General features: G+C 45.6%; 2 protein-coding genes and 1 long non-coding RNA gene across 18 annotated transcripts in view; 2 read left to right on the top strand and 1 right to left on the bottom strand.

The window, feature by feature from the left end:
* Positions 1-5,642: 5,642 nt before the first annotated feature.
* RNF135 (ring finger protein 135) lies at positions 5,643-15,457 on the top strand. Its single transcript, XM_070562601.1, has 5 exons — positions 5,643-6,049; positions 9,855-9,998; positions 12,506-12,668; positions 13,313-13,402; positions 14,392-15,457. Exons 1-5 carry the CDS (start codon positions 5,693-5,695, stop codon positions 14,919-14,921), a joined length of 1,284 nt encoding a protein of 427 aa, XP_070418702.1. The 5' UTR covers positions 5,643-5,692; the 3' UTR covers positions 14,922-15,457.
* Positions 15,458-21,551: 6,094 nt separating this feature from the next.
* Positions 21,552-26,273, bottom strand: LOC139074102 (uncharacterized). The gene is made up of 3 exons (XR_011523534.1): positions 26,139-26,273; positions 22,084-22,148; positions 21,552-21,827 (listed from the first exon to the last, which is right to left on the bottom strand). It is a non-coding gene; the product is annotated as an uncharacterized lncRNA (long non-coding RNA).
* RHOT1 (ras homolog family member T1) overlaps positions 25,721-26,596 on the top strand; it is a 56,667-nt gene continuing 55,791 nt past the window's right edge. For 7 of the 16 annotated variants that reach the window (XR_011523532.1, XR_011523531.1, XM_008521461.2 and 4 more), the window contains exon 1: positions 25,753-25,976. Coding sequence is in view for 6 of the 16 variants with exons in the window: in XM_008521461.2 (XP_008519683.2) it covers positions 25,901-25,976 (76 nt within the window). In the remaining 10 variants the exon portion in view is untranslated. Of the gene's footprint in view, positions 26,508-26,596 lie in introns of all 16 variants that reach the window. The other 9 variants (XM_070562597.1, XM_070562591.1, XM_070562594.1 and 6 more) reach the window with 8 other exon arrangements.

Genomic DNA, 26,596 nt, shown 5'->3' with positions numbered 1-26,596 from the left:
CTTTGAGATTCATCCTAGACATTGCATGTGTCAATAGTTCTTTCCTTTTTATTGCTGAGTAGTAGTCTATTGTATGAATGTACCAGTTTGTTTATCCAATGAAATCGTATTCAGCAACAAAAAGGAACAAATTATTGATATATGCAACAATATCCAGGAGTGGAATTGCTGTGCCATATGAGAGGTGTATGTTTTAACTTTATAACAAACAACCAAATGTTCACCAGAGTGGCTGTCCCATTTCACGTTTCCACTAGCAATGTATGAGAGTTCCAGTTACTGCGCATCTTCACCAGCACTTGGTATTGTCAGTATTTTTAATTTTAACTGTTCTAATAGGAGTGTAGTGGTATCTCCTGTGGTTTTCCTTTGCATTTCCCTAGTGATGATGTAGAACATTTTTTCACACGCTTATTTGCCAACTCTCTATCTTCTTTGATGAAATGACTGTTTGAGTCCATTGCTCATTTTTTAATTTGGTGGTTTGTTTTCTTATTGTTGAGTTTTGAGAGTTCTTTATGCATTCTGGATACTACTCCTTCGACAGATAATGGGATTTGCAAATATTTTCCTCCAATCTGTAGCTTTTCATTCTATTTTTTTTTTTTTTTTTTGAGGAAGATTAGCCCTGAGCTAACTGCTGCCAATCCTCCTCTTTTTGCTGAGGAAGACTGGCCCTGAGCTAACATCCATGCCCATCTTCCTCTATTTTTATTTATGGGACACCTACCACAGCATGGCTTTTGCCAAAAAGTGCCATGTCCACACCCGGGATCCGAACCGGCTAACCCTGGGCCACTGAGAAGTGGAACATGAGAACTGAACTGCTGCGCCACCGGGCTGGCCCCTCATTCTCTTATCAGTGCCAGTGAAATCTTCTCTAATCAAGGCATTGAGGTCAGAGTTCATAACTTCCTTGGTCTCATGCAGATTTTTGTTGGCAACAAAGTTTGGCATTAAAAATGGGGTATTTTGGCTTATGTTTGAACGATCTGAGTTCATATATTATAAAATGGAGTGAAAGTAAGGATGACGTACATATAACGACCTCTTCCTTCCCCTGACAAAATATGCTTTGTTCTTGAAGGAGTCCAGGAAGAGCGAAGCAAATCAAACACTGGCAGGACATGTTAACAGAGTTGTACCTTATTTCATCCAGCCCGCAAATTCAAGGACCTTGTCCTTTCTCATCTAACTTAACATTAGAACCCAATGTCACAGGGATGTGTAGCAACACATTTATTTGAATTTAACAGTGATAGACTCTCTGACAGGAAATGAGTATGATTCGACTGACTGGTCTGACAACGAGAACTGGCCTTGCCCATTAGGTTATGTGGCAAATATATTGCATAAATTGAGCTAAATCTGCAGCTCCAAACTGTTTTTTTTTTTTTTAGGAAGATTAGCCCTGAGCTAACATCCACTTCCAATCTTCCTCTTTTTGGTGAGGAAGATTGGCCCTGAGCTAACGTCCATGCCCATCTTCCTCTACTTTATATGTGGGACGCCTGCCACAGCATGGCTTGATGAGTGGTGTATAGGTTTATGCTGGGGATCCAAACCGGCAAAACCACACGCCACCGAAGTGGAGCGCATGAACTTAACCGCTATGTCACCGGGCCAACCCCTGCAGCTCCAAACTTTTGAAGAAAATATATTTCAAACATATAAAATAAAAGTACTCTTCCAAAAAAATTAGATTGACAAAGGTATCTTGAAATGAACAATATTCTACTATTCCTAGCCCTTTCTGAATCTATCAGGTTAAATAAAGTGCCTCTAATTGATAGTAATATGATAAACTTTGGTAAGTTCTTTTTAGCATACTTCCTAGGAAATGAGGAAGTGAATACTTCTAATAAGTTTTGCAACATAGGTAATTTCAAATTCTTTTCTTTCAGCAAAAATTAAAAGAAAATCTAATCAAATTGTCGGCTGAGAGGTTATTAAAAATAATTTCTGAGGCCAGCCTGGTGGCGCAGCGGTTAAGTGCACACATTCCACTTCCATGGCCCAGGGTTCACCAGTTCGGATCCCGGATGCGGACATGGCACCACTTGGCAAGCCATGCTGTGGCAGGCGTCCCACATATAAAGTAGAGGAAGATGGGCATGGCTGTTAGCTCAGGGCCAGTCTTCCCCAGCGAAAAGAGGAGGCTTGGCAGCAGATGTTAGCTCAGGGCTAACCCCCCGCAAAAAAAAAGAAAAATCTCTGATGACAGATCACTTCGTGATTTTTTTGCATATGTCTCAGAAAGTGTTCAACAAAATGTGTGACGTTGTCATCTATTTATGTGAACAAGCTTTCTTAGCACTAACACTTACAAAAACAAAAAAATAGGGGGACTGTCCCCATGGCCGAGTGGTTAAGTTTGAGCACTCCACTTTGGCAGTCCAGGGTTTCAGCAGTTCAGATCCTGGGCGCAGACATGGCACCACTCACCAGGTCACGCTGAGGCAGCGTCCCATATAGTATAACCAGAGCCACTCATATCTAGAATACACCACTATGTACGGGGCGGGTGGGGGTTTGGGGGGGGTGGGGAGGGATGCTTTGTGGAGAAGAAGAAGAAGAAAAAAAAAAGACTGGCAACAGATGTTAGCACAGGTGCCAATCTTAAAAAAAAAAGGAATAGAATTTATTGCTTAACCTTGTTTAATTCTAGTATTAAATAATGTTCATCACTCACTTAATAGCAAAAAAACCCAAATAATCCAATTTTTAAAAGGGCAGAAGACCTGCATAGACACTTTCCAAAGAAGACATACAAATGATCAACATGAAAAGATGCTTAACATCACTAGTCATCAGGGAAACGCATATCAAAACTGCAATGAGATATCACCTCGCACCTGTCAGAATGGCTATCGTCAAAACGAGGAGATAAGCGTTGGTGAGGATGTAGAGAAAAGGGAACCCTTGTGCACTGTTGGTGGGAATATAAATTGGTACAGCCACTATGGAAAACAGTATTGAGGTGCCTCAAAAAACTAAAAATAGAACTACCATATGATCCAGCTATCCCACTTCTGGGTATATATCTGAAGGAAATGAAATCACTATCTCTAAGAGATATCGCCACCCTATGTTCATTGCAGCATTATTCACAATAGCCAAGACATGGAAACAACCTAAGTGTCCATCGGCAGATGAATGGATAAGGAAAAGGTGGTGTATATACAACGGAATATTATTCAGCCATAAGAGGGAGAAATCTTGCCTTTTGTGACAACACAGATGGGCCTTGAGGGCATTACGCTAAGTGTAATAAGTCAGACAGAGAAAGACTTTTGAGTGTGATCTCACTTACACATGGAATCTAAAAAGGCTGAACTCAGAAATACAGAATAAAATGGGGGTTGCCAGGAGCTGGGGAGTGAGGGAAATGTGGACATGTTGGTCAAAGGTTACAAACTTCCAGTTATAAGATGAACAATTTCTGGGGATTTAATGTACAATGTGGGGACTATAGTGAACAATACTTTACTGCATAGCAGGACTTTATTGCATACTTGAAAGTTGCTAAGAGTATGACTCAAATGTTCTTACCACACACACACAAATGGTAGTTACGTGAGGTGATGGAGGTGTTAACTAACCTCACTGTGGTCATCAGTTTGCAATATACACATGTGTCACATCATCACATCATACACCTTAAACATACACAATGTCTTATGTCAATTAAGTCTCAATAAAGCTGGAGCAAAACAAAGTAATGTTCATCCACAGATAAATGCATTTTTAAAAGAAACCAGCCCATCCATCTCATTAAGAGCTGCAGTGAGAGCACTGAATCTTAACATCCTAATCTGGGGATCACAAAGTGATAAAAGACTTTCATGCATAAAATATATTACCTTAGAATACAGTTCTGTGGAGAGAGTGGAATGGAAATAAACACAAGTTCAAGAACAGGAAAGAATGATAAAGTTTCTGATGTAAATGAAGAACTCGCTCATATATTTTTACAGCTAGGGCTGACTACGCCCATCCCTCCCCCGTTTCTTGTAAATACTGCATGTTTTTGCATAAAACTTTTAGGAGATGTACAAGAAAAAATGTTTGAAGAGCACTGGTTAATCCATTCTTCCAAGAAACTTGGGTGTGCAGTGGAAGAGAAGGAGAGACAGCCAGAAGGACGCTTATATCAAAGGAGATTTTATCCTTTAAGATGGAATATTTGAGCATGCGTGTTTGGTATTACGCCTATTTTTCAGAAGGGAGGTGCAGAGAAGCTATGCGTTTACTTGAGATGAGGAGACTCTGGAACAAAATCCAGGTAATACCTCAGTGAGGATAAGTGAAGTTATGCTGCAGCAACAAACAGCCACTAAATCTCAGTAAGCTTAACATAGCTCATTTGTTTTCCTCCTTTACCACACGTCCTAGTGTGGGTCTGCAGGGGGGCTGCTCATCTCAGCCACCCAGAGACCCAGGCCACCAGATGATGGCTTCATCTCCATAGTCAGGGAAGCTGGCAGAAACGGATACAATGACTTACCAGCTTTTCAAGCTGGTGGGAAGTTAGTAAGTATTACTTTTGTGTGTTTCAAGTCGATCAGAGAAGGGCCAATCCTACCAGGTGCCTATAAGAAAAAGAGCTGGAACCTTGGATGAGCAGCACTAATGACTACTACCTGTCATTTCCAGTATTGGAAATAGCCACACATTTGTATTATCCGGTACCTACTTTGAGCCCAGGCAAGATGGGGTAAAATAAAACGTTGTTAGTTCAATTCAACAGATCAGAGAGATATGGGTTCTGGTCTCTGCCACTTAGTTATTGCTATGCAAGCCTGGAAGTTCCTTTGCCTCTTTGGGTCTTTGGGGAGGATGTGATGCTTTTCTAGCTCTTACGTTTTCTGGTTGTAACGCACTTAGGAGTGGATTAAGAGGAGAGGAGAAGAAAACAAGCCCAACCAGGGCCAGCAGTGCTACCTCAAGACGCCAGTCTTTCTAGTATTTTTGTCCCGATGCCTATTAGGTAACTGTGCTCTCAGCCAGCAGAGAGCAGTAAGGAGACAGGCGCACAACTCTGCATTGTAAAACCGCTTTTAAACGTCTAGGGGGTCACTCGACTTTGGCTGCGCGTTAGAATCATCTGGGGGGAAGTTTTTAAAAACACCCCTGCCGGGCTCCACCCCAGACAATGAAGTCAGAATCTCTGGGAGTGGAGCTCCAACGTCAGTATCTTTGAAGCGCTTCCAGCTACGTGCACCGGATAGTTCTTAACCCCTTACTTCTTGTTGGAGGGGCTGGATGATCCCTAGGGGCGCATTCTCACAAGAGTTCTTGAATCGAAATCCTCTCTGTTTTTTTCTCCCGAGACTTGTCGGGGTTGCATTTTAATAGGGGAGGCAGGGGCATTAAGCTAAAGCATCTTTGGGACGTCAGCGGGTTCCTAGCGCTTGGGGCGAGGTGACTTCCCAGCGCAGGAGACAGACTGAGGGTCAGCTCGGTCCCCAGGGCGCCGCGGGCTGGGCGGTGGATGCTCTCAATTGGCTTTCAGCAAGACTGGAGAAAGGAAAACGGTGGACCCACGCAGGGAGAGGAAGAGGCAGCTAAGGAGGAGGGGAGAGGAAGAGCGAGGGAGGAGCCGGAGGAGACGTAGCCCTGGCGGGCGGGCGGTTCCTGGCGTGGCCCTGACTTCCGCGCCCCAGAGCCGGTGGGGGGCGGGCTGCTCACCATGGCGGCTCGGGACACCGGCACGGCCATCCCCGTGTGGCTGGCCGAGGACGACCTGGGCTGCGTCATCTGTCATGAGCTGCTCACCTGGCCCGTCACGCTGCCCTGCGGCCACAGCTTCTGCCGCCACTGCCTGACGCGCGCGCTGGGCGAGGGGCGCGAGAGGCGCCACTGGTCCTGCCCCACCTGCCGCGAGAGCGCCGGGCAGCAGCCGCAGCTGCGGAAGAACACGCTGCTGCAGGACCTGGCCGACAAGTACCGGGAGGCCGCGCGCGAGCTGGAGGCCGGCCCGGGCCGCACCCCGAGCCCAGCCCCCCGCCCCGCGCCCGGGCCCCCGCGCCGCGCCGCGCCGCCGCCGGTAGGGACGCCGGACCCGCCGCTGCCCTGCGCCCCATCCCCCCGAGGCCCTTCCTCCCTTCCCTGTCCTTTCCCTTCTTCCAGTACTTCTTTCCGTCTCAAAGTAGAACCTGCTGTTTGGAAAGTTCAGAAAAGGATGAAGAAGCAGAAAAAAAAAAAATCCACATCTGCTGAAATCCTTTCAACCTCGCTGCTGTACACCTTGGCTTATTTCCACGTCCTTCCAGTCTTTCCGAAGTCTGTCTCTATGAAAATTTTTTTATTATGGTAAAATATATGACAAAATTCGCTATTTTAACCATTTTAGGTGTACAATTCAGTAGCATTAGTTATAATTACAGTGTTGTGCTCCCATCACCACTATTTCCAAAACTTTTGCGTCACCACAAACAGAAACTGTACCCATTAAGCAATAGCTTCTCATTTCTCTTCCCTCCTGTCCCTGGTAACCTCTAATCGATTTTCTGTCTCTATGAATTTGCCTAGATATTTCATATAAGTGGAATCATGCAATGTTTGTCCTTTTATGTCTGGCTGCTTTCACTTGCCATGTTGGCAGGGTTCATTCATGTTGTAGCATGTATCCGAAGGTTGTTCGTTTTTGTGGCTAAATAGTATTCCCTCGTATGTATGTACCACATTTTTCTTTTTAATGCTTACATTAATGGACGTTTGGATTGTTTCCACCTTTTGGTAATGTTGCGGTGAACATTGGTAAGTATCTGAGTCCCTATTTTCTGTTATTTTGTAAATACCTAGGAGTGGACTTGCTGGGTCATGTGGTAATTCTTTATTTAATTTATTGAGGAACTGCCAAACTGTATTCCATGGCAGCTACACTATTTTATATTCCCATCAACAAAGTGGGAGGGTTCCAATTGTCCCCAGCCTTGGCTTCCACCGCAATCTTTTGCCCTGGAGGTAGGCAAGTTTAATTCAGTTGCAGCACTTCCCAGCATGTCCACCACCTTTCTGGCCCGAGCTCCGAGTTAGGTGGAAAAAGATGAGGACCCTGTGTCATTCCTTCAGGCAGCCCAGCCGGGTTAGAACAGGCATACACAACAAATGTGAATAAGATGCTCTGCTCCTTCTGGAACCGGGAACCGGTCGCACACTGGGAATCTTCAAGACCTTACTGAGGCAGGGAGGGAGTGGGGCAAGGGCAAGTAAAAACACCACAAAGCTTTCCTAGGCCAAGTTGCTGTTTTTTCACTCAGTGTTTTCCGGAGTTCTGACGAAGTTGGTCCTATCAGTCTCTGCTTGTTTTGTGATGGTTGGGGGTTAGGGGTGGGGGGAGGATTGGAGCTGCCCGCTGCACCCTTCTGCTGTTCCCTGCAGTCTTTTTAAACAGAGTCGAGGTCGTGTTGTATAGCCAGGTTATGTCTTCTTCTTCTTCTTTCCAGTTAGTTAATAGACTTTATATTTTAGAGTGGTTCTAGGTTTAGAGAAAACTGAGCAGATAGTACAGAAAGTCCCCAGATACCCCTCACAGTTTCCCCTGTTGTTAACATCTTGCATTAGTGTGGTACATTTGTTATAGTTGATTAACCAATATTGACACATGATTACTAACTGAAATCCATAGTTTACATTGGGGTCCACTCTTTGTGTTGTATGGTTCTATGGGTTTTGACAGATGCATGAGGTCGTGTATCTACAGTTGCACTATCCTACAGTTACACTGCCCTGAAAATCCCCTGTGCTCCACCTATTTATACCCCTCCAACCCCTGGTAACCACTCATCTTTTTTTCTTTTCTTTTTTTTTTTTTTGAGGAAGGTTAGCCCTGAGCTAACTACTGCCAATCTTCCTCTTTTTGCTGAGGAAGACTAGCCCTGAGCTAACATTCAGGCCCATCTTCCTCTACTTTATATGTGGAACACCTACCACAGCATGGCTTTTGCCAAGCAGTGCCATGTCCACACCCGGGATCTGAACGGGTGAACTGTGGACCACCGAGAAGCAGGACATGCACACTTAACCGCTGCACCTCTGGGCCAGCCCCCCCTCATCTTTCTAATATCTCTATAGTTTTGCCTTTTCTACAATGTCATATAGTTGGAACCATACAGTATCTAGCATTTTCAGACTGGCTTCTTTCAGTAAACAAAATTAAGGTTTTTGGCTTGATAGCTCATTTCTTTTTTATTGCTGAGTAATATTCCATTGCAGATGTACCACAGTTTATCCATTCACCTTTTGATGGACGTATTGATTGCTTCTATTTCTTTGTAATTATGGATAAAGCTGTTCTCTTCTTTTTAATTATAAATACAGCATTATGTCTCAGGTCCTCAAAACTCGTTGTTAACATAGTTTATACTGTAGTGACTGAATATACTTTTGAAAGGCTTTCAAATTAAAATGATTGTCTTTGGATAGTAGGATAGTGGATGATTGAAGACATTTCTTCTGTCTCATTCTCTGCATTTTTTTTTTAAAGATTTTATTTTTTCCTTTTTCTCCCGAAAGCCCCCCGGTACACAGTTGTATATTCTTCATTGTGGATCCTTCTAGTTGTGGCATGTGGGACGCTGCCTCAGCGTGGTTTGATGAGCAGTGCCATGTCCGCGCCCAGGATTCGAACCAACGAAACACTGGGCCACCTGCAGCGGAGCGCGTGAACTTAACCACTCGGCCACGGGGCCAGCCCCTCTGCATTTTTTAAATTCACCACAATAAGTGTGCATTTGTTTTATGGGTAGAAAAAGCAATGCGCTTATTTTTAGCAGTTTTTCATTTGCTCGGGTACTTGGGTAAGGGCTCCATTCCAGAGTTCCAGCTGCCTGAAAATTCAGGAGTGGAGCCTGGACATTTAAGAGCAAACAGTGTTACTGGTAGTCAGCCACCTCGCTCTCTACAATAGCCTGATTATGGCTTCCAAAACACATGCTATTTTGAGGGACATCAGGGCTTATTAAAGATGTAGAAGGTCCTGGGTCCATTCCAGTTTTTGAAGTTCCAGCATAATTTAAAAAATGAAAAATGTCAATACAAAGTTATACAAACTCTGGTTTATTTAGACTCGGATAAAGAACATCTTGTATTTCTGTGGCTCCACATAGGACCCCTTTTGCGGGTAGTGCAGTGTTCTCCATTTGAGGCCTGGGCCCAGCCTGCCTCTGAGGAGTGTCACCAGGTCTTGAGGTAATTGCTAGAATATGTTGGCTGCAAAACTTGCTCCCACTCCCAACCAGGCAGCTGAGCAGATTAAGCTCTTGAAGTGGAATTGTTTAGTGCTGTCATCTAAATAGTTCTTTAAATGGGAAGGATGTACAAAAAGAGCTTACATCTATATGTCATTTTAAAGTCTCCAAGATCCTTTCGCAGTGAACAGTTTGATTCTTGTCACTGCTGAAGAGGAGAAGGGGCGATGGTCGCTTTCATTTTTGAAAGGAGTGGTGAGGACACAGGATGAATCAGAGGTGAGAGTGGAGCTTAAACCTGAGCCAAATGCCTTCTACTGCACCCCTCACCTTATCATCCACCACCTACCACGCCAAGTCTCCAGGCTCTCACCCTGTTTCCTCTCTGACTTCCCCTGTTCAAAATGACCCCTAGGATTCCCTTAACACTTCACTCCCACCTCACCCCCCTTCCTATGGATGAATTCTGGTTCCCTGTTATGGCCACTGGACGATCGGTAGGGGGAAATGGGCGTGCAAAAGGTCTGGGGAGTCTATCTCCTCATGCTCTGGACATTTTTGTCACTTCCTTGTCTGATTCCTTTATCCAGTGTTTATGGCTCCCTCCGTCTAAACCTTGTTCCTGGGTCCAGCCTTTTGTTCTGCTTTGCTCTTTTAAAGGCGGCAGCAAAGAAGAGCATCACAGAAGTTGGTCCGGAGCTGGTAGATCTGGTGGAACAGCTTATAGACATCGTCAAGAACCTTCAGAGTCAGAGACACCTCCCAGAGTCTGGACGAGACAATGAACTGAGCAGCCCGGGCACGGTAGGCTCAGCTGGGAGAGGAAAGGATGTGTTGGGGGCCAGGCTAGGGACAGCTTCCAATTGGAGCAACAGGAATATGTTTGCAATTGAAGGATGCAGTAGTTCTTAACCTTTGACCATCCTCTTTACTACCAAACGTGGATGATTGGAAGTTTGGAATGCTTGAAGTGACGTAGGGAACTTCGAGTGGGCTAGATTCCATCCTTACCACTCCACCTAACCAGCTCTCAGGTCACCAATGACCTCTGTGCAAATCCTGCAGACATTCTAGTCCTCGTCTTCCTTGGCCTTTCAGCAGCTTTTGACACAGCTGACCAAACCTTCATTCTTGAAGCTTTCTTTTCCCGTAACTTCTGGGACAGGAGTCTTCCAAGCTTCCCCTGTTTCTCTCTGGCTGCTCCTTCTCAGTCTGTTTTCAGGCTCACTCCTCAGCAATGAAATGCTGGAATTCCTCACAGCTGAGTTGTAGGTCTCTTTCTCTTCTCCGCTACGTGGTCTTCCCGACACCCATGGCTTTAATTCCCACTTTTCTGCACAAACTTAGCTCCAGCCTGGACCCTTCTCTGAGCTCTAGTCCAGTATCTTCCTTCTCATCTTTTCTTCGTGGTGTCTCAAAGGCACATCACACTTAAAATGTCCTAAACACTTCCTCCTCTGGGGTTCTCCATTGCAGTGACTAGCCCTATTACCCTTCCAAGTGCACAAGCCAGAAAGCTGGGAATCATGTATCTCTCCTCTCACCAGCTTAAACACCTCTTGAATCAATTTAATATTTTTGAGCTCCTTTGAGACTTCTCTAATCCAAGTCTGTGATCATTTCTTGCCGGGATTGCCACAATAGCCTCCTAATTGCTCTACTCTGTTCCCTCTAGTCTGCTTTCCTCGTGGTCATCCAAGTGATGCTCCCAAATGCAAATCTGATCACATAACTCCTCTGCTGAAAACACTCCAAGGATGTCTGTGTGGGTAGGATTAAGACCCAAATCCTCACAGAACCCACAGGGCCCCGTAGGATCCCATCCCTGTCTGCCTCCCCTGGCTCACTTCACCCAGCTCCCCCTGGTTCTTCAAGCTCCAGCCACACTGGCCCCCTCCACCCCTCAGGGGGTCATGCTTCTTCCCACCACAGGGTGCACTCCATGGGATGTTCCTCCTTCCCCCTGTCACCTAGGTAACGCCTGCTCATCCTTCATACCCCAGCTAGAGCATCACTTCCTCGGGGAAATCTTCACTGATTTCCTTGAACAAGTCAAATCCCCCTTTAGAGGCTCTTGTGATTTCATGTACCTTGCATTTGTAGCTGTTGCCACAGTTGCAACTTGATAATGATGCCATAATTTATTAATGTCTTTCCTCCCTCTGCTCTTACACTGGACTCTAAGCTTCATGAGGCTAGAGACCTTGATGGCTTTTGTTCTTTTGTTTACCCTTGATCCCCAGGCCTAGCACAGTGCTTGACACGTAGTAAATGCCCAACAAGTACCCACTGAATGAGTGAATAAATGCATCCTCAGGGATGCAGTGAGTTGGGATGGAAAGTCTGAGAGTCTGACTTTCAGTACTGCTGTTGCGACTCACTAGTATTATGACCTTGGGCGGGTCCTTTCATCTTTCTGAGTCCAGGTTTCTATCTGTAAAATAGGAATCCTGTTATGTGGCCTGCTGCCTCACTGGTTTGATGTGGGATTAGAAGAGATCTTACATAAAAAAGTGCTTGAGCGATGTGAAAATGTAGGATGATAAAATTAACTATGGCAATTGAGTTAACCTCCCTGAACTTTCACCTCTTTTGTAAAATGGGGACAATAAAGCTACTTCGGGAGCTTGGCATGCAAAGTAGAGGTGAGCAGTAGAAAGTACTCAATAAGTGGTGCCTACTACCATTAGGATTGGTGAAAAGAATGGGGAATGGACTGTGCAAAGTAGGGAAGGAAAGTCAGGTGCTGAAGGTGGGAATGTGGTGAGCAGAGGAGAGGTTGTGTTGGGGAATAATAGGGCCTGAGGTTAAAGAAAATCAGGGAGCATGTGTTGGAGGCCTCAGATGCAGGCAACATGTTTACGCTGGCTCTTGAGAAGAGATGTGATATAATGATAGCAGTTCAGGGAAGATAATTCTGGCCTCTGCGGCTTATCTCAGTGACTATCTGTATTATTTATTTTATAAAGCCCCTATAAGATGGGCCTAAAAATTTTAAACGTTTTTTTGGTATTATCTAGAAATCCATATTTATTGTACAAAATACTAGAAAATACATAGCACTAAAAAAAACAAATGAACATTGCTCATAATCCCATCAGCCAGAAATAACCACTCTTTAATATTTTTGCTGTCCCGTGTATTGTTGTAGATTGTTTTCAAGGCCTATATTTTGAGGGCCTTAGTATGTTTTTAAAAACTTGTCAGGAGGTAAGTAGAAAACTACAGATAGACGGCAGAACTGGAACATACTATCTAATACACTCCTTAGGAGACTTTTGTTTGTTTATTTTTTTATGATTTGTCAATAGGCTTTTTCTGGTGGGATGGACCTTTCCTTGGCTTCTCCAAAGGTGGTAACTTCCAACACACCTGAGAGAAAAGTGAGCGACATTCTGCATGACCTAGAAGAAATCCTGGGAAAATTACGAGAAAACTTCACGTGGAAAGAGGCCCTTGACTCACAAACACGGGGTGAGTTGATTTTATTTGGTGGAGGAGATTAAATATGGAAGTTGGGGGAAAATGACAAAGTGTTTTGTGGCTTTGTTTTGGGGGACAGGACCCCAGAGCCCAGCTGCGTTCCCACTGTGGTGTTGTAAATATGGAAGGAGTGGGCTGAGGTGTTTTGGGGCTGGATACGTTTTCGGACGTGACTGGAGGAGTGATGTATCACAGGCCCTTAATAGAAGGAAACTTATTTTCTAAGGCCTGTAACTCCAGTACCTAGACCGATGTCGCTAACTTACCACTCATCTGTGTTAGCTACCTGAGGAGGAAACCAATTAGAACTGTATTAGTTAATTTATTCAATAAATGTGCATCAAACACTTCCTGTGTACCTGGCACTGGACTAGAGCCTTAGAACATGGAGATGAACAAGGTCTCTGCCAGCAAGGAGCTTAGAGCTTAGTGAGGGGACAGTAGAAAAGTCCTCAGTGAGAACATGAGTCTGGGCTGACCTGAGCTGGATGGACTGTCTGGTCAAGTCCTGACGCTAAAAAATGTGCTGCTATGAGGAAGACAAGTCGGGAGCTCTGATCATGATGTTTGGATACCTGCTATTTGCCTTTTTTTGATGGGACTCTCTCCTCCTCCCAATTTTTCTGGTTCCTTAGTGGAAGTCCTGGAAGCTCCGTCTTCCTCTTCATGCCCACTGCCTGACCAGAGCCGCCCTACGCCCAAGAGGGCCTCCAGGTTTGCTCAGTGTAAGTACGTGGTCTGCTTAAAACTTGGGTTTGGCCTGCTGCAGGGAGGAGCTCCGAGAGCATCCTGTGTTCTTCTCCCTGCCGCCAGGCCTACTCCTTAGCTCACTACCCCCAGACGAGGTCCCTCCACATGGGGAGCTGATGACAAAACCAAAGGGGATTGAAGACTCCCAAATTCCAGGCTCAGCCAGACCCAGAGCACTCAGAGTCCAGGCACTGTTGGGGCATCTGTGCTGGGGCCTCCACGCACAGCCAACTGCCTGTTCCCCAACCCATTTAGATACTATCATTGTCTCAGTCTGGAGTAGTCCTTGAGAGCATGCATCCTGGAGCCAGACTGCTTGGGTCTGACTCCGAGCTCCTCTACTCACTAGCTGTGTGGTCTTGGACAAGTCATGTAACCTCTTAGAGCCTCAGTTCCCTCATCTGTCAGTTGGAGATAACAATAGTACTTCTTCCTTCGTGGGACTGTCATGAGGGTTAAATGAATGAGTGTGTGTCAGTGTGTGCCTAGAGTAGTAATGCTATGAGTGTTAGCAAGTATTTACTCACTTAATAGGAAACATATGAAATACACAAAATGAATAAGACATGGTTCTCAAACAGAAGCCTATGGATAACTGGAGTGATATAAACAACCGTGGTCATAAATCACTGTACTACATGTAGAAGATGGTGAGTATCATTAGAGAACAGGTCAAGCACTAGGGGTGTTGAGAAAAGGAAGAGGTGACTTTTTGCTGGGTGGGATGCAGAGAGGGCTTCCTGAAAGAGGGCTAATGAGTAAATAGAAATTAAGGTGGGAAAGGGATATTGTTAATAGAAGATCAGGAACAGCTACAGAAAACTGCAAGTTGATGTACCAATCTCATTGGCAGTACCAGTAAAACTTTATCACACCCAAAAATACAAAGGTGCTTTCTGCTCTCTGAGGACCTCTTAACATGGACCATCAGAGCTGGAGGGTCATGTTCTTGTTTTCTTCCCAGGGGCCATCAGTCCAACCTTTGACCTCAGGAGCCTCTCCTGTAGCCTGGGGGTGTCCCAGGATTGCCGGACGGTGACTGTATCTCATGACTCACAGTCCTATCCCTGGAGTCATGAGAGGTTTGCGACCTGCCAAGTTTTATGTTCCCAAGCTTTCTCTTCTGGGCATCAGTACTGGGAAGTGGACACTCAGCATTGCAGCCACTGGGCAGTTGGGGTGGCTTCCTGGGGCATGAGCCGTGACCACATCCTGGGAAGGACCAAGGACTCCTGGTGTGTCGAGTGGAAGGGGACTAGCCAGCTCTCTGTGTGGCACATGGTCAAGGAAACTGTCCTCGGCTCAGACAGACCTAAGGTGGTGGGCATCTGGCTGGACCTTGAGGAGGGGAAGCTTGCCTTTTATTCAGTGGCTACTCAGGAGCAACTTCTGTATGAGTGCTCGATCTCTGCCTCCTCTCCTCTGCACCCTGCCTTCTGGCTGTATGGCTTACGTCCCGGAAACTCTCTGACTATAAGGCAAGTAAAGGTATAAAAGGTTCCTTGAATGTTAAAACACAGTGTTTCCCTGGTCTCTTTGCCTTCAAGCAGAGACTTGACTTAAGAATCCCACTTCGGAAGTTAATAAAGGGTTAACTCAGCAGACTTGGGATGTTCAAACTCTGCACATTCCAAAGAAAAGACAGGCCCTTAACTGGCTCCTGGGAGATAACTTTGAAGCCCTTGGAATATCCTGCCCGATAAGGTCTTTGTTTACTAGGGGGCCTTGGGCCACACAGTATCAGCTTGACTTCTAGAGGGGCTGGAGACTAAGGTCAGCCCTGTGGGCAGTGAGCCTGCCTACATGCTGGACTCCCAGTAAAAGCCCTGGGCACCAAGGCTTGGGTGAGCTGCCCTCGCTGGCACCATGTGAGTGGTCACACATCATTGCAGGGAGAACTAAGCATTGTTCCCATGACTCCACTGGGAGAGGATAACTGGTGCATCCTGGCCCCCGCCCCATGTGCCTTTTTCTATTGTTGATATTACTCTGTATCCTTTCACTGTAATAAACTGTAACCATAAATACAACAGCTTTGTTGAGTTCTGAGTCCTTCTAGTGACTGAATCACTGAACCCAAGAGTGGTTTTAGGGACCCCCAAACACAAGGGGCATGTTATCAATCACTGTGTGATATTATTGCAAACTTAGTGGTTTCAAACAGCACTTTTGTTATTGCACAGTTTCTGTGGGCCGGGAGTCAGGACACAGCTTAGCTGAGGCTTCTGCTTCGGAGTCTCACAAGCTGCAAGCAAAGTGTGAGCTGGGGCCCTGGTGTCCCCTGAGGCTCGACTGGGGAACGATCTGCTTCCAAACTCACATGCTTGTTGGCAGCATTCACTTCCTCGTGAATGAATGTCAGACTGAGGGCCTCAGTTTCTTGCTGGCTATCACCTGGGGGCCACCCTCAGTTCCTTACCCCATGGGCCTCTGCAACATAGCTGCTTACTTCCTCAAAGCCAACAAGGGAGAGAAAGTCTCCTAGCTAGATGGACATTAAATCTTATATAATGTAATTGCAAAAGCATATCATCACATACATCCCCTCACTTTTGCCTTATTCTATTGGTTAGCAGGAAGTCCCAGGTCCTGCTCACACTCTGGGGGTGGGGATGACTCAAGGGCAGGAATACCAGGTGGTGGGGGCTCATGGGGGTCACCTTACAGTCTGGTCGGCACGGGGCATCATTTCATACTTGATTTCCCCTATTTTAAAAAACCATTTATTATATAGCAGAACAGATACCGAAAACTACACAAAACACATATGGAGTGTAAGGAATTATTATAAGGTAAACACCCTTGTAACTATCCTTCAGGTCAAGAAGTAAAACTTTGCTACCCACCCCAGAAGCTCTTCACATGCTCCATCCCGATCACAAAACCCTCCCTCCACCTGAAAGGATTCCTGACTTTTATAGTAATCACTTCCTCGCATTTCTTTAGAGTTTTAGCACCCAAATATGCACCCCTAGGCACAAGAGTTTTGTCTTGCCCATTAAAAAAACCCTGGTATGTCTTTTTCTTGGGGCCGGCCCTGTGGCATAGTGGTTAAGTTCGTGCACTGTGCTTCAGTGGCTCAGGGTTTGCAGGTTCAGATCCTGGGTGTGGACCTACACACTGCTCATCCAGCCATGCTGTAGCAGCGTCCCACATACAAAATAGAGGAAGATTGACACAGATGTTAGCTCAGGGACGATCTTTCTCACCAAAAACAACAATAAAACCCTAGTATGCCTTTTTCTTAACAGCTTTGTTGAGATATAATTTACATAGTATAAAATTTACCTATTTCAAGTATACAAATAAATTTTTAAGTATATTTACAGTATATTATAATCTAATTTTAGAACGTTTTTATCACTCCCAGAAAGAACCCTCATACTGTTAGCAGTTGATATGTCTTTTAAGTTTCCTGATCAACATGCCTCTCCCTCCTCTTCTTTTCCTTACAATTCATCTGTAGGATCCCAGGCTGGGTTACACCTATTTTGAAGATGTGAAAGTTCAACTCTGTTGAACTGGATCAAGCAGAAAGCCTTGCCACACACACCACCAGGCAACCTTTGCTAGTGCATTTAACCTCTCTGCCTCTCTTTTCCCTGTAAAAGGGAAATAATTATGCTTTGCCCCTCCTTGCCTTCCTCAAAGGGTTGCTGAAAGAATTAAATAAAGTAACAGGTGAGGAAACTGGAAAAATGCCAGGGTGTTTAAAACCCCAGCAACAATGACAGAACAATATTTTAATATCATGCACCTTGGCCTCTAAGATTCATACCTAATTTCCATACATAGCCTTGAAAACAGAGGCAAGCAGAATTCTGCACGATCCACTAATTTGCTCTCTGAGCCTCACGACCGCCCTGTGTGATGGGTATTAACACACAAAGAAGTGGAGGCCTGGACAGGGTTAGCAGTTTGTCCAGGGTCAGTCAGCTGGGGTGGCAGAGCTGGGAGCAGGCCCAGTCTTCACGCTCGGTCTCTAACCTTAATACCCTCTGATAAGGACTGTCCTGAGACTAGGACCTGGCCTTCCACCTTGATCGGACACAGCTAGCCGTAAAGCCATGTTGTGCTCTTTTTCTGGTTGGTGGTGTTGGCGATCCTCGATGAGTATAGTGGCCTTGGGTTGTCTAAGCAAGGACAGTCCTTCTCTCTTTGTGCCAGATGACCATTAAAAGTCTCTCTGTTCTCACCTTCTGCATTTTGAAGCTCCTATCTTCTCACCTAAGCTTTTATCTTGATCTTTGCCTTTTAAAAGTGCCCCGAGTTTAGAGGCCAGAGTTTTAGCCTCTTAAGGTCCTTTGGTTAAATACCATCCTTTCAGGTGGTTTGGATAATGGGGCCTCTGTGAGCATGGAGTTTATCAGCTGGTCACAAGATTCCCCCAAACTGGAGCCAAAGCACAAGAATCGGGAAGGTAAACAATGAAGGTTATCACTTTTGGCTTCTTTGCTTTTGTCTCGAGTTTTCTGTCAGCATATCCCTTCCAGTCCACTGTGGCAAATGGCACGCTTCCCTTGAACTAAACAAAATCCTCCAGAGGAGAAGAATTGAAGCTGAAATGCCAGTGGATGAAGGACCTCTCTCTCGGGTCTGCACTGTACGGAGAAGGAAATCATCCACCCACCGATCGAGCCGGAAAGTCTTCCCCTGGGGAGCAAAGGCTCATGGGAAGAGCACCAGGGACTCCTTGCGCAGCTTCTCATCCTAGCTGGAGATGTTTCTCTCAAAAACTTGTGTTTTCTTGTAGGCCTTGTCTCTGTTAAGTGCTTTTTTTCTGGGAGTCAGGGAGAAGGGAGCAGCGTTGTCAGTGAGGAAGGCTAACTCTGTATCTCTCTCCCTCGCTCTTCTCCTCCATCTCACACACTCGCCCGCTGGTGAGGCAGCTACTGGAAGGCACTGTGGGCCCATTATTGGGGTCCAGGACTTTGGGATCCTAGAATAACCACCTACTAAGCAGGAAGTCACCACCTTCTTAGGCTCACGGCAACCTCTAATGCAGTTACGTCTATCAGTCCCTTCCTTCTCCTCCCTCAAGCACATTTTTTCTGGAAAAGTTTAATTTGAAGACTTTACTTCCCAGCTGATTGTAGAAACAAACCACAAAATGAAACAACGCTGCTCTCTGAGGAGACTTCTCAGGCCCTCTTGCTCTGGTCAAAGGGGAAGTTTCTTCCCCAGGGGCTCTTGGGGCTTTTGACAGAAAAGGGAGACTCTTCCTTGGTATATGCTCGGCTCCATCATCCCCGACTCCTGCCCGAGCCCTCAGCCCCAAGCCCCAAATTCATCCTCATTTGTCATTGCTCAAAACCCTCATCACTACATGGTTTTTCTGTCCTTCCAGAGGATTTAGTCTTCTTCTTTGATTATACATAGGTTATGCTGAAGATTGGTTTTGATTTGGGATTTCCCTTCCTAACCAGCCATAGGTTTCTTTTACGACAGGGTTTCTCAAACTTCAGCTTTTCATGTGCCACGATTCTCGTTACATCTGTATATCTCCCATACCATTTTTTACTTAGTATTTTTTCCTAAACCAACTCCCTCTTCCCCCCTCAGGTACATTTATTTCAAAGGGAAACTTCTAAAAATTTATGTAAATGGAAATCAGAATCACGTGTCTTAAATAGAAAGGTAACCCTAACTATATGTTTCAAGGACAACGAAACAATGCGAGTAGCTTGGTGCTGTCGTCTGTCTAAGGCTCGGAATCTGAGGCTTGCTCCGGAGCTCGCTCGTCCATGCGTGCTGTCTCTCTCTCTCTCAAAAGGAGATTGTCAAGTGTTACAGGTTTCGGAGGTTTTTAGTTTGACTTAATCTGGATAGAAAGATAATAGAAAAGGGAAAAACTTTCTGGCCACGAGAGTCAGTGTTTCCAGTGTCCCTGCGCCATCTATAATTTCTCTTGTTCCGTCACTTTGGGAAGCATGATGCTAAGAGGTCTGCTGCCGTAGGGAAGACTGTGTCTCCCTTCCCTGCTGGGTGAAATTGTTTCACCTTTATTTTTCCAAATAAATACGTCCTAGGGGAGGAAACCTATGACTCTGATCAGTGACAATCTCCAGGACACAATGTCTGGGAGTTGCCTTAGATCTTTTCTCTTACCTCCTTCTGTCCAATTAGTCACCAAGTTCTGACACTGGATTCTGCCTTCTCAAATCATCTCAGCTCCGGCCCCTCCTCTTCCCTTTGCCTCTGTACTCTGGGGCATACTCTCATCACTTCTGTCCCGGATTATTTTAATTCAAGCCCCTCTATCTCTAGTCAGAACCCTCTTCTCATCTATTCTCATTCTGCTAATGTGAGCATTCCAAAACACAAATTAGATCGCGTCGCTCCTCTGCTTAAAACGCCCCCGTGCTCCCCAGTGCCTACAGCAGAAAGTTTCACTTCCTACCTCTGCTCTTGATATCCACCTAGGACAAGGTTGACATGAGGGAAGCCATATTGTAACTTAGAATAACCTCTAACCAACTTTGCACGTAGCCTAGGTGATAAATAGCTACCCTCCAGGAAACATGCATACTCTGTAGATTTTATAATCCTGGCTGATGCATGTACCTCTCTGTAGTGATAGATGGTACTTTGTTCTTTTGAGAGTCTTAGGAATATGATGACCTCCTCAGAGAAGAACATCTCTGCTGGCATCCATCATCGATGACAACTGAAAGATCTGGTATGATGTCTCCAGTCACCGATGCCAGATTGTCAACATTCCTGAGCCCCTCTTTCATAGCCCACTAGCCCTATATAACTACTTAAACTTTGTGCTTCTTTAAGATGGTCTTTGGGACATGAGTCCACCATCTTCTTCTTTTGTTTTTTTAAATATTGGCACCTGAGCTAACAACTGTTGCCAATCTTTTTTTTTTTTTTTAATTCTTCTCCCCAAAGCGCCCCAGTACATAGTTGTAGATTCTAGTTGCGAGTGCCTCTGGTTGTGCTATGTGGGACACTGCCTCAGTGTGGCCTGATGAGCGGTACCATGTCCACGCCCAGGATCCGAACTGGTGAAACCCTGGGCCACCGAAGCAGAGAGCGCAAACTCAACCACTCGGCCACAAGGCCGGCCCCCTAATCTCTTTTTTTTTTAAAGTCATCTTGGCAGAGTTACCTATGAAGGTGGTATAGGTTTTTTTTTTAAGGATTGGCCCTGAGCTAACATCTGTTGCCAATCTTCTTTTTTTTCCCCCCAAAGCCCCAGTACATAGTTGTATATCCTAGTTGTAAGTCCTTCTAGTTCTTCTATGTGGGATGCTGCCACAGCATGGCTTGAGGAGTAGTGTGTAGGTCTGTGCCCAGGATCTGAACCATTAAACCCTGGGCCACCCAAGCAGAGCATGCAAACTTAACCATTACACCACTGGGTCAGCCCCTAATTTATAATCTTTAATGCATTTTTTTCTTTTCTTTGTATTCTTTATCTAATATTTGTGTATGTGCATTAGTTTTTAATTATCCAATTAACCCATGTGCATGCTTATAAAAATTCAATATTGCAAAAGTATAGTGGGTAAAAGTTGCATAAGTAAATAGACCATACTAGTTTTTGTACAGTTATAACTGTATATATGATTTTATATTTCTGTTTTTTCAGTTATTTTGTAAATACTTTTCCATATCTTTAATAGTCAACAGTTTTAATGACTGCAAAAGTTCCGATAATTTTGTCATAATTTAGCTATTCCTCTGTATGTTTTTCCATTTTTAACTATTGTGTAATGTTGTTATAAGTAGAATATATATATATATTTCTTCTTTTGGATTATTTTCTTGAAATATATTTAATTGTGGTGATTTCTTTGCAGAGATAAACAGAAATTATAAATTTACCATCCTATGGAATTTTTTGTTTTGCAGAAATAGCCTGTGGCCTAAAAAATTTTGAGACTCACTGGTTGGTATATATAATAAGTCAGCAGAAATTTTAATGTCTCTACAGTGATTAAAAATTGTATTGAATTCATTTTGCCTTTCAGAGTTTACAATTTGGGTGGGCAGGCTAACCACTTTGCCCTTGGAAAGATAATGCAAGTCAGCAAGTGAATTCCAAATTTAAGAATGCAGCTGTTAAGGGTGATTTGTTAGCATGAACTATGTGTTAAGCAATGTGACAAATGCTTTACCTGTATTATTTTATTTAGTTCTCAAAAGAGTCCTATGAGATAGCTCCATTTTGCAGATGAGGTTTACGTTTTTCAGAGGGGCCATGTAACTTGCCCAATGTTGCACAGCAAGCAAAGTATTGGAGATGAAATGGAGACTCCAGAGCCCATGCTTTTCACCATTCCATGGGGAATTCAGGCCAGCTGGAGGGGGGGATGGTCTGAGAGCCTTCTCAATATCAATTCTCTCTTCATTGAGGGTATTTGTTTTACAATTTGTATCTGAAAGGAGCTCGAGAAAATTAAAAAGAAAACTAGATGTCACCTTATCAGCAGATGAGGATCTTGTCTGGAAAACTTTCAACACGGTTAGTTTTAATCAAACGCCTTTTAATAAGTAATTGTGCTGAGTGATGTGTCTTGCTGCCAAATCAAGCAAACAGAATCTGTGTCCTCTAGAGATTGATCCATGTGACTATGCAGAGGACATGGATGTTTGAACAATGAACCAAGAACACGAGCATTAAAAGGCAAGATAAAATATTTACCCTGAATCAAACTGCTGGACTTTTCCGTTCCACCAGAGCAGGCTTGGCAGGAAGAAGAAGTCTTCCTGGAAGGAACGGGAGGCAAAAGTGAAGAATGGGCAGATAATGGATGCTGCTTTGGGTTTAACTTAAGTGATCAAAGATAGATGGGTCTGAAGAGTGGGGCTGATGCCAACCTGTCTTGTTTGGCCTCTTGCCCAGGACTGTGTTTAACTCACCAATCAGAGACCAGCCTCTTGTTCCACCCAATGTCAGTCATTTAACACACACTGTATCTTCTACCCAGCATGCCCCCGGGTATTCCACTGTCCTGAGACTCAGAGAGAGCCTGGGTTGCAAGTTTCTCCTTTGATAGGCATAAAAGATGGATCCTCTTAGCTTCTGGCAAAAGTACTTTGTTCAGACCTCCTTATGTCTACTGCACAGTTGAGGAGGCATGAAGTCTGTCTTGTGAAGGTAGAGCTCCTTTCTAGCAGCATTCCAGAGGAAAATTCCATCAGTGCCTTCTAGATCCCAATCTGTCCTCTTTGCTTTATTCAATCTACTTAATATACAGTAATCAATCTGTTCTATCCCAACTGTAAATTTCACTGCCAACAACTCCATTCTCTGGCTCATGTTTTGCTGCAGTGTGTGTCATCATGTGGCTCTATTCTCAGGCTCAGAGAGGTGTACAGAAGTCACTTCCCTCACAATTTATTTTATTTACCCAACATTTATATATCACGGACCATGTACCAGGCACTATTTCCTTTAATATGTTTTCCAATTATATTAACTCGCTGAATCTTCATAACAACCCCATGAAGTGTTATTTCCATTTGGCAGATGAGGCACAGAGAACTTAAGCAATTTGCCCGATGAGGTCAGACCTTCACTCCTGAGGTTCTTCTAGGCAGTATCTCCACCTTGTTGGACATAGCCCTCGATAACATTTGGTTGAGTAAAGGATGTCTCACTCCCAGGATCGAGCCCTTTCCACTACCCAAAGCCCACCACCTGAGCTTCAGAAAACTTCAGAGTGACCCCTGATGCATGTCTGCTAACATTATGAGAAGGGCATAAAGCTCAAGGCAAGGCAGGGAGCCCAAATTTCAGAAGTACAGCTGGTCAGGAGACGGAGAGGGTCTGTCAAAAGAAACTTACATTGCCCGGGAGGCACACTCCTGCATGTTGGACGCCCTGCCTCCAGCTTTGGTGAGTGTTGGCCTTCCTTTGTACCAACCCGTTAGTTGTTGCCTGCTGGAGGTGCTTGCTGGTTGTCTCCTTTCTGCAGCCCTTGAGTCTCCATTTTTAAGTAAGTTTTATTTACAAAGGAGTGTGCAGTATTATCTCTGTGATGTTCCCCCCAAATAAATTCTTCCTCTCAGTCCCCTCCCTTCCAGACATTTCCCCATGCCATAGCCATTACCCAGGGCTCATGCACAACTCCACAAAGCCCTTGTCTCTTCTTACACTCCTGGAGAAGTCCCACAGAATGAACATTGCCATCCGCTGGCAATGCTGATCCAGAGCTCTTGGGATCAAAATTCCCTGCAAAGTCCTGCTGGGAGTGAGCAGTGCCCTAAAGAATTTGCCCTTCTCTGAAAGGCCTTTGTCCTTTGTGACCTGATATTTGTCTAATTTATTTTTTTTTAATAAAAAGCTTTCTCACATACATTATTTCTTGGGATCTTCCAAACGACTCCACAAAGTACAGGGTTGGGAGGAGATTATAGTCTTCATTTGGTAGAGAGGAAATTGAGGCACAGTGAGGTGATGAGACTTGCCCAGTCAGGCTCTACGGACGCCAGAGCCAGGCCTGCGTCTCAGCTGTACCGCCTTTGGCAAGTCACAGTATCTCTCTGGGTCTTGCTTTTCTTACCTACAGAGTGATGGGATTGGGAGAGGTGTTCTGTAAGGGTCCTTTCAGCTCAAACATTTTGTGATACTAAAATTCTGAGGACTGCTGTTCCCTGAAAGATCAGGTAATCAAGCCTCCTAAACTTCACATTTCCATCCATCTGATTTGCATCCATCTTGGACTGTGACTTCATTATCTCTCAGTGAGCAGGGACTGTGTCTTTCCTGTCTCCCTCTTTATATCACAGAGAGAGTGTTTTTTGGAAGGGCTTCCTCCCCTATGCTCCTGAGAGACATATTATAACTAAGATGGTGAAATACTGTTGCAAACATAACAATGGTGAGTCTGGCACTATACCAAATGCTTGATGCGTATTATTTATTCTTCACAATTACCTGAAGAGGTTGGTATTGTCATCATTACCGCCATGGTACAGAAGAAGCGACAGGCTTGGAGAAGTAAAAGAACTTACTCAAGATCACAACTATTAGGTGATGGGCTCAAGTCAAATCCAGGCAATTTGTCAGCAGCTCTTATCTGCTGCACCATACCATGTGGATTCTCCTATGAGAAAGGGGTTTTGGTATTATGCACATTTTATTTCCTTTAAAAATTCATTATGGAGCCAGTCCTGATGGCCTAGAGGTTAAAGTTCAGTGGGCTCCATGCCAGGCAATCGGGGTTGAGCTCCCAGGAGCAGAACTACACCACTCTTCTGTCAGTAGCCATGCTGTGGTGGTGGCTCACAGAGAAGAATCAGAAGAACTTACTTACAATTATACACAACTATGTACTGGGGCTTTGGGGTGGAAAAAGTAAGAAAAAAGGAGGAAGACTGGCAGATGTTAGCTTAGGGAAAATCTGCAAAAAAAAAAAAATTCATTATGTAATATTTAAGACAGAAAAAAGGCACATTATGCACAGATAGTGTTTCCTCATTTATCATTTATTGTATATATATCCATATCTATCTATGTATCTATCTGTCTGTCTCCCACTGTGTGTCAAGCACTGTTCTAGCATTAGGGATATAGCAAAAAATTCCTCCGGATTGAGAGGGTCAGGAGGACATTAAGGGAATGTTAGGAAAGTCAGTAAGAGTTTATTATCCAGTGCCACCTAAGTGTCCAGCAACGTGTTGGGCAGGCCCATGTAAAGAGAAGCATCAGAAGACCTTGCCGAAAGTAAACCAAGTAGAGAGAGGAAAGTCAGTTAGTTTGGCTGTAAAGAAATGAATCTGTTTACATAGATAGTGTAAAAACGAATCTCATAATTTAGAACTGTATTTTATAAGCATCACAGGTAAAAAGCAGCTCGGGTGGTGGGCTTCGGGTAGTGGAAAGAGCTCCATCCTGGGAGTCACGTCATCCTTTACTCAACCAGGCTTTAACGAGGGCTACGTCCAATAAGGTGGAGATACTGCTGAAAACGAGGTAGACAGATCACTGCCCACCTGGGGTTTATAGTCGGATGAGAATATACCCGCTCTGAGTCACTGCCAAGCTCTAGCTATGTGACCTTGGACGAGGAATTTCTCCTGCCCCTATTTTGGAAAATAAATGGCGAATCTCACTGGCGAATCTCACTAGCGAATCTGCCGTTCACTTCCAGACCCAAAGCGTAACCTCTGAAGGCTGTGTGCCCAGACTAGGGTGGGCGAGGCCCCGTGGTCTGCGCAGCGGCGAGCCTGACCGCGGGGGCGCTGCTCAGGGCCGGAGCGCGTTCGCGTTCGCGTTCTGAAAGCGCTTGTCCCTCGCGGCGCCCCGTCGGCCCGCCGCCGCCGCCCGCGGAGCCGGAGGAGGCGGAGCTGGCGCCGTCCCGGCTCCCGAGCGGGGAAGCAGCCGAGGAGGCGGCGCGGCGGGCCCGGGCGGCCCAGGCTCGGGCGGAGCGGCGGGGGAGGCTGGCAGGCGGCGCCGGCAGCGCGGGGAGAGCGGCGCCGCGGGGTGGGCGCTCCCGGCGAGAGGAGTCCGCTCCATGCGTGCGGGCCGAGCCCGGCCCCTGCGAGCCGCAGACATGAAGAAAGACGTGCGGATCCTGCTGGTGGGAGAACGTGAGTCCGCGCGCCGGGCGGCCGAGCCTCCGCAGCCCCTGCCGCCGCGGGCCTGCTCGCCCCGCGCCGCCCCGCTTTCCTCCCTGCGCGCCCCCAGGCCTCCCAGCCCTTTAGCGCTCCCCTTTCGGCTGTCTGCAGGCGGCTCTCCACCTCTCATCTCACCTGAGCCCTCCTAAGACCTCCGTCTCCTGTCCCCCAGTCGTCCTCCCAAGCCAGGTCCCCGTTAGCCTCTGACCGCTCGGCCTCATCCCTCCGAAGGTTCTCTCCTCTTTTTCTTCTTCTCATCCTTTCCTCGTGGGCCTCAGCGTTTCCGAGGCCGCCTCCTTTCAGACCCTCTCGTCCTCCGTGGAGATTCCCTTGTCACTGCCAGGCAGGTGCTGGAACAGGCAGACTGACCAATTGGGATGGCGTGAACCGGCTCCCTGGGAAGCTAGGGGGAGGGGTGCAGAACTATTTGACTTGCGGGCAAGGTCAGCTTTCTGCATTTTTTTGCGCCCGGGATCTTCCCTCTCTCTAGGCATGGACGTTAAGGTATGGAACGTTTTAAGCGATACTCCTGTTTTGCGTTGGAATAACTCCTGGTACACTCCATGTTTCTTCAAAAATTTACTCAACTTCCA

This window comes from Equus przewalskii, chromosome 10 (genome assembly GCF_037783145.1).
Source record: "Equus przewalskii isolate Varuska chromosome 10, EquPr2, whole genome shotgun sequence".
Classification (NCBI taxonomy): domain Eukaryota; kingdom Metazoa; phylum Chordata; class Mammalia; order Perissodactyla; family Equidae; genus Equus; species Equus przewalskii.
Note: the sequence above shows the minus strand (reverse complement) of the source record. Positions and strands in the feature narration are given on the sequence as shown.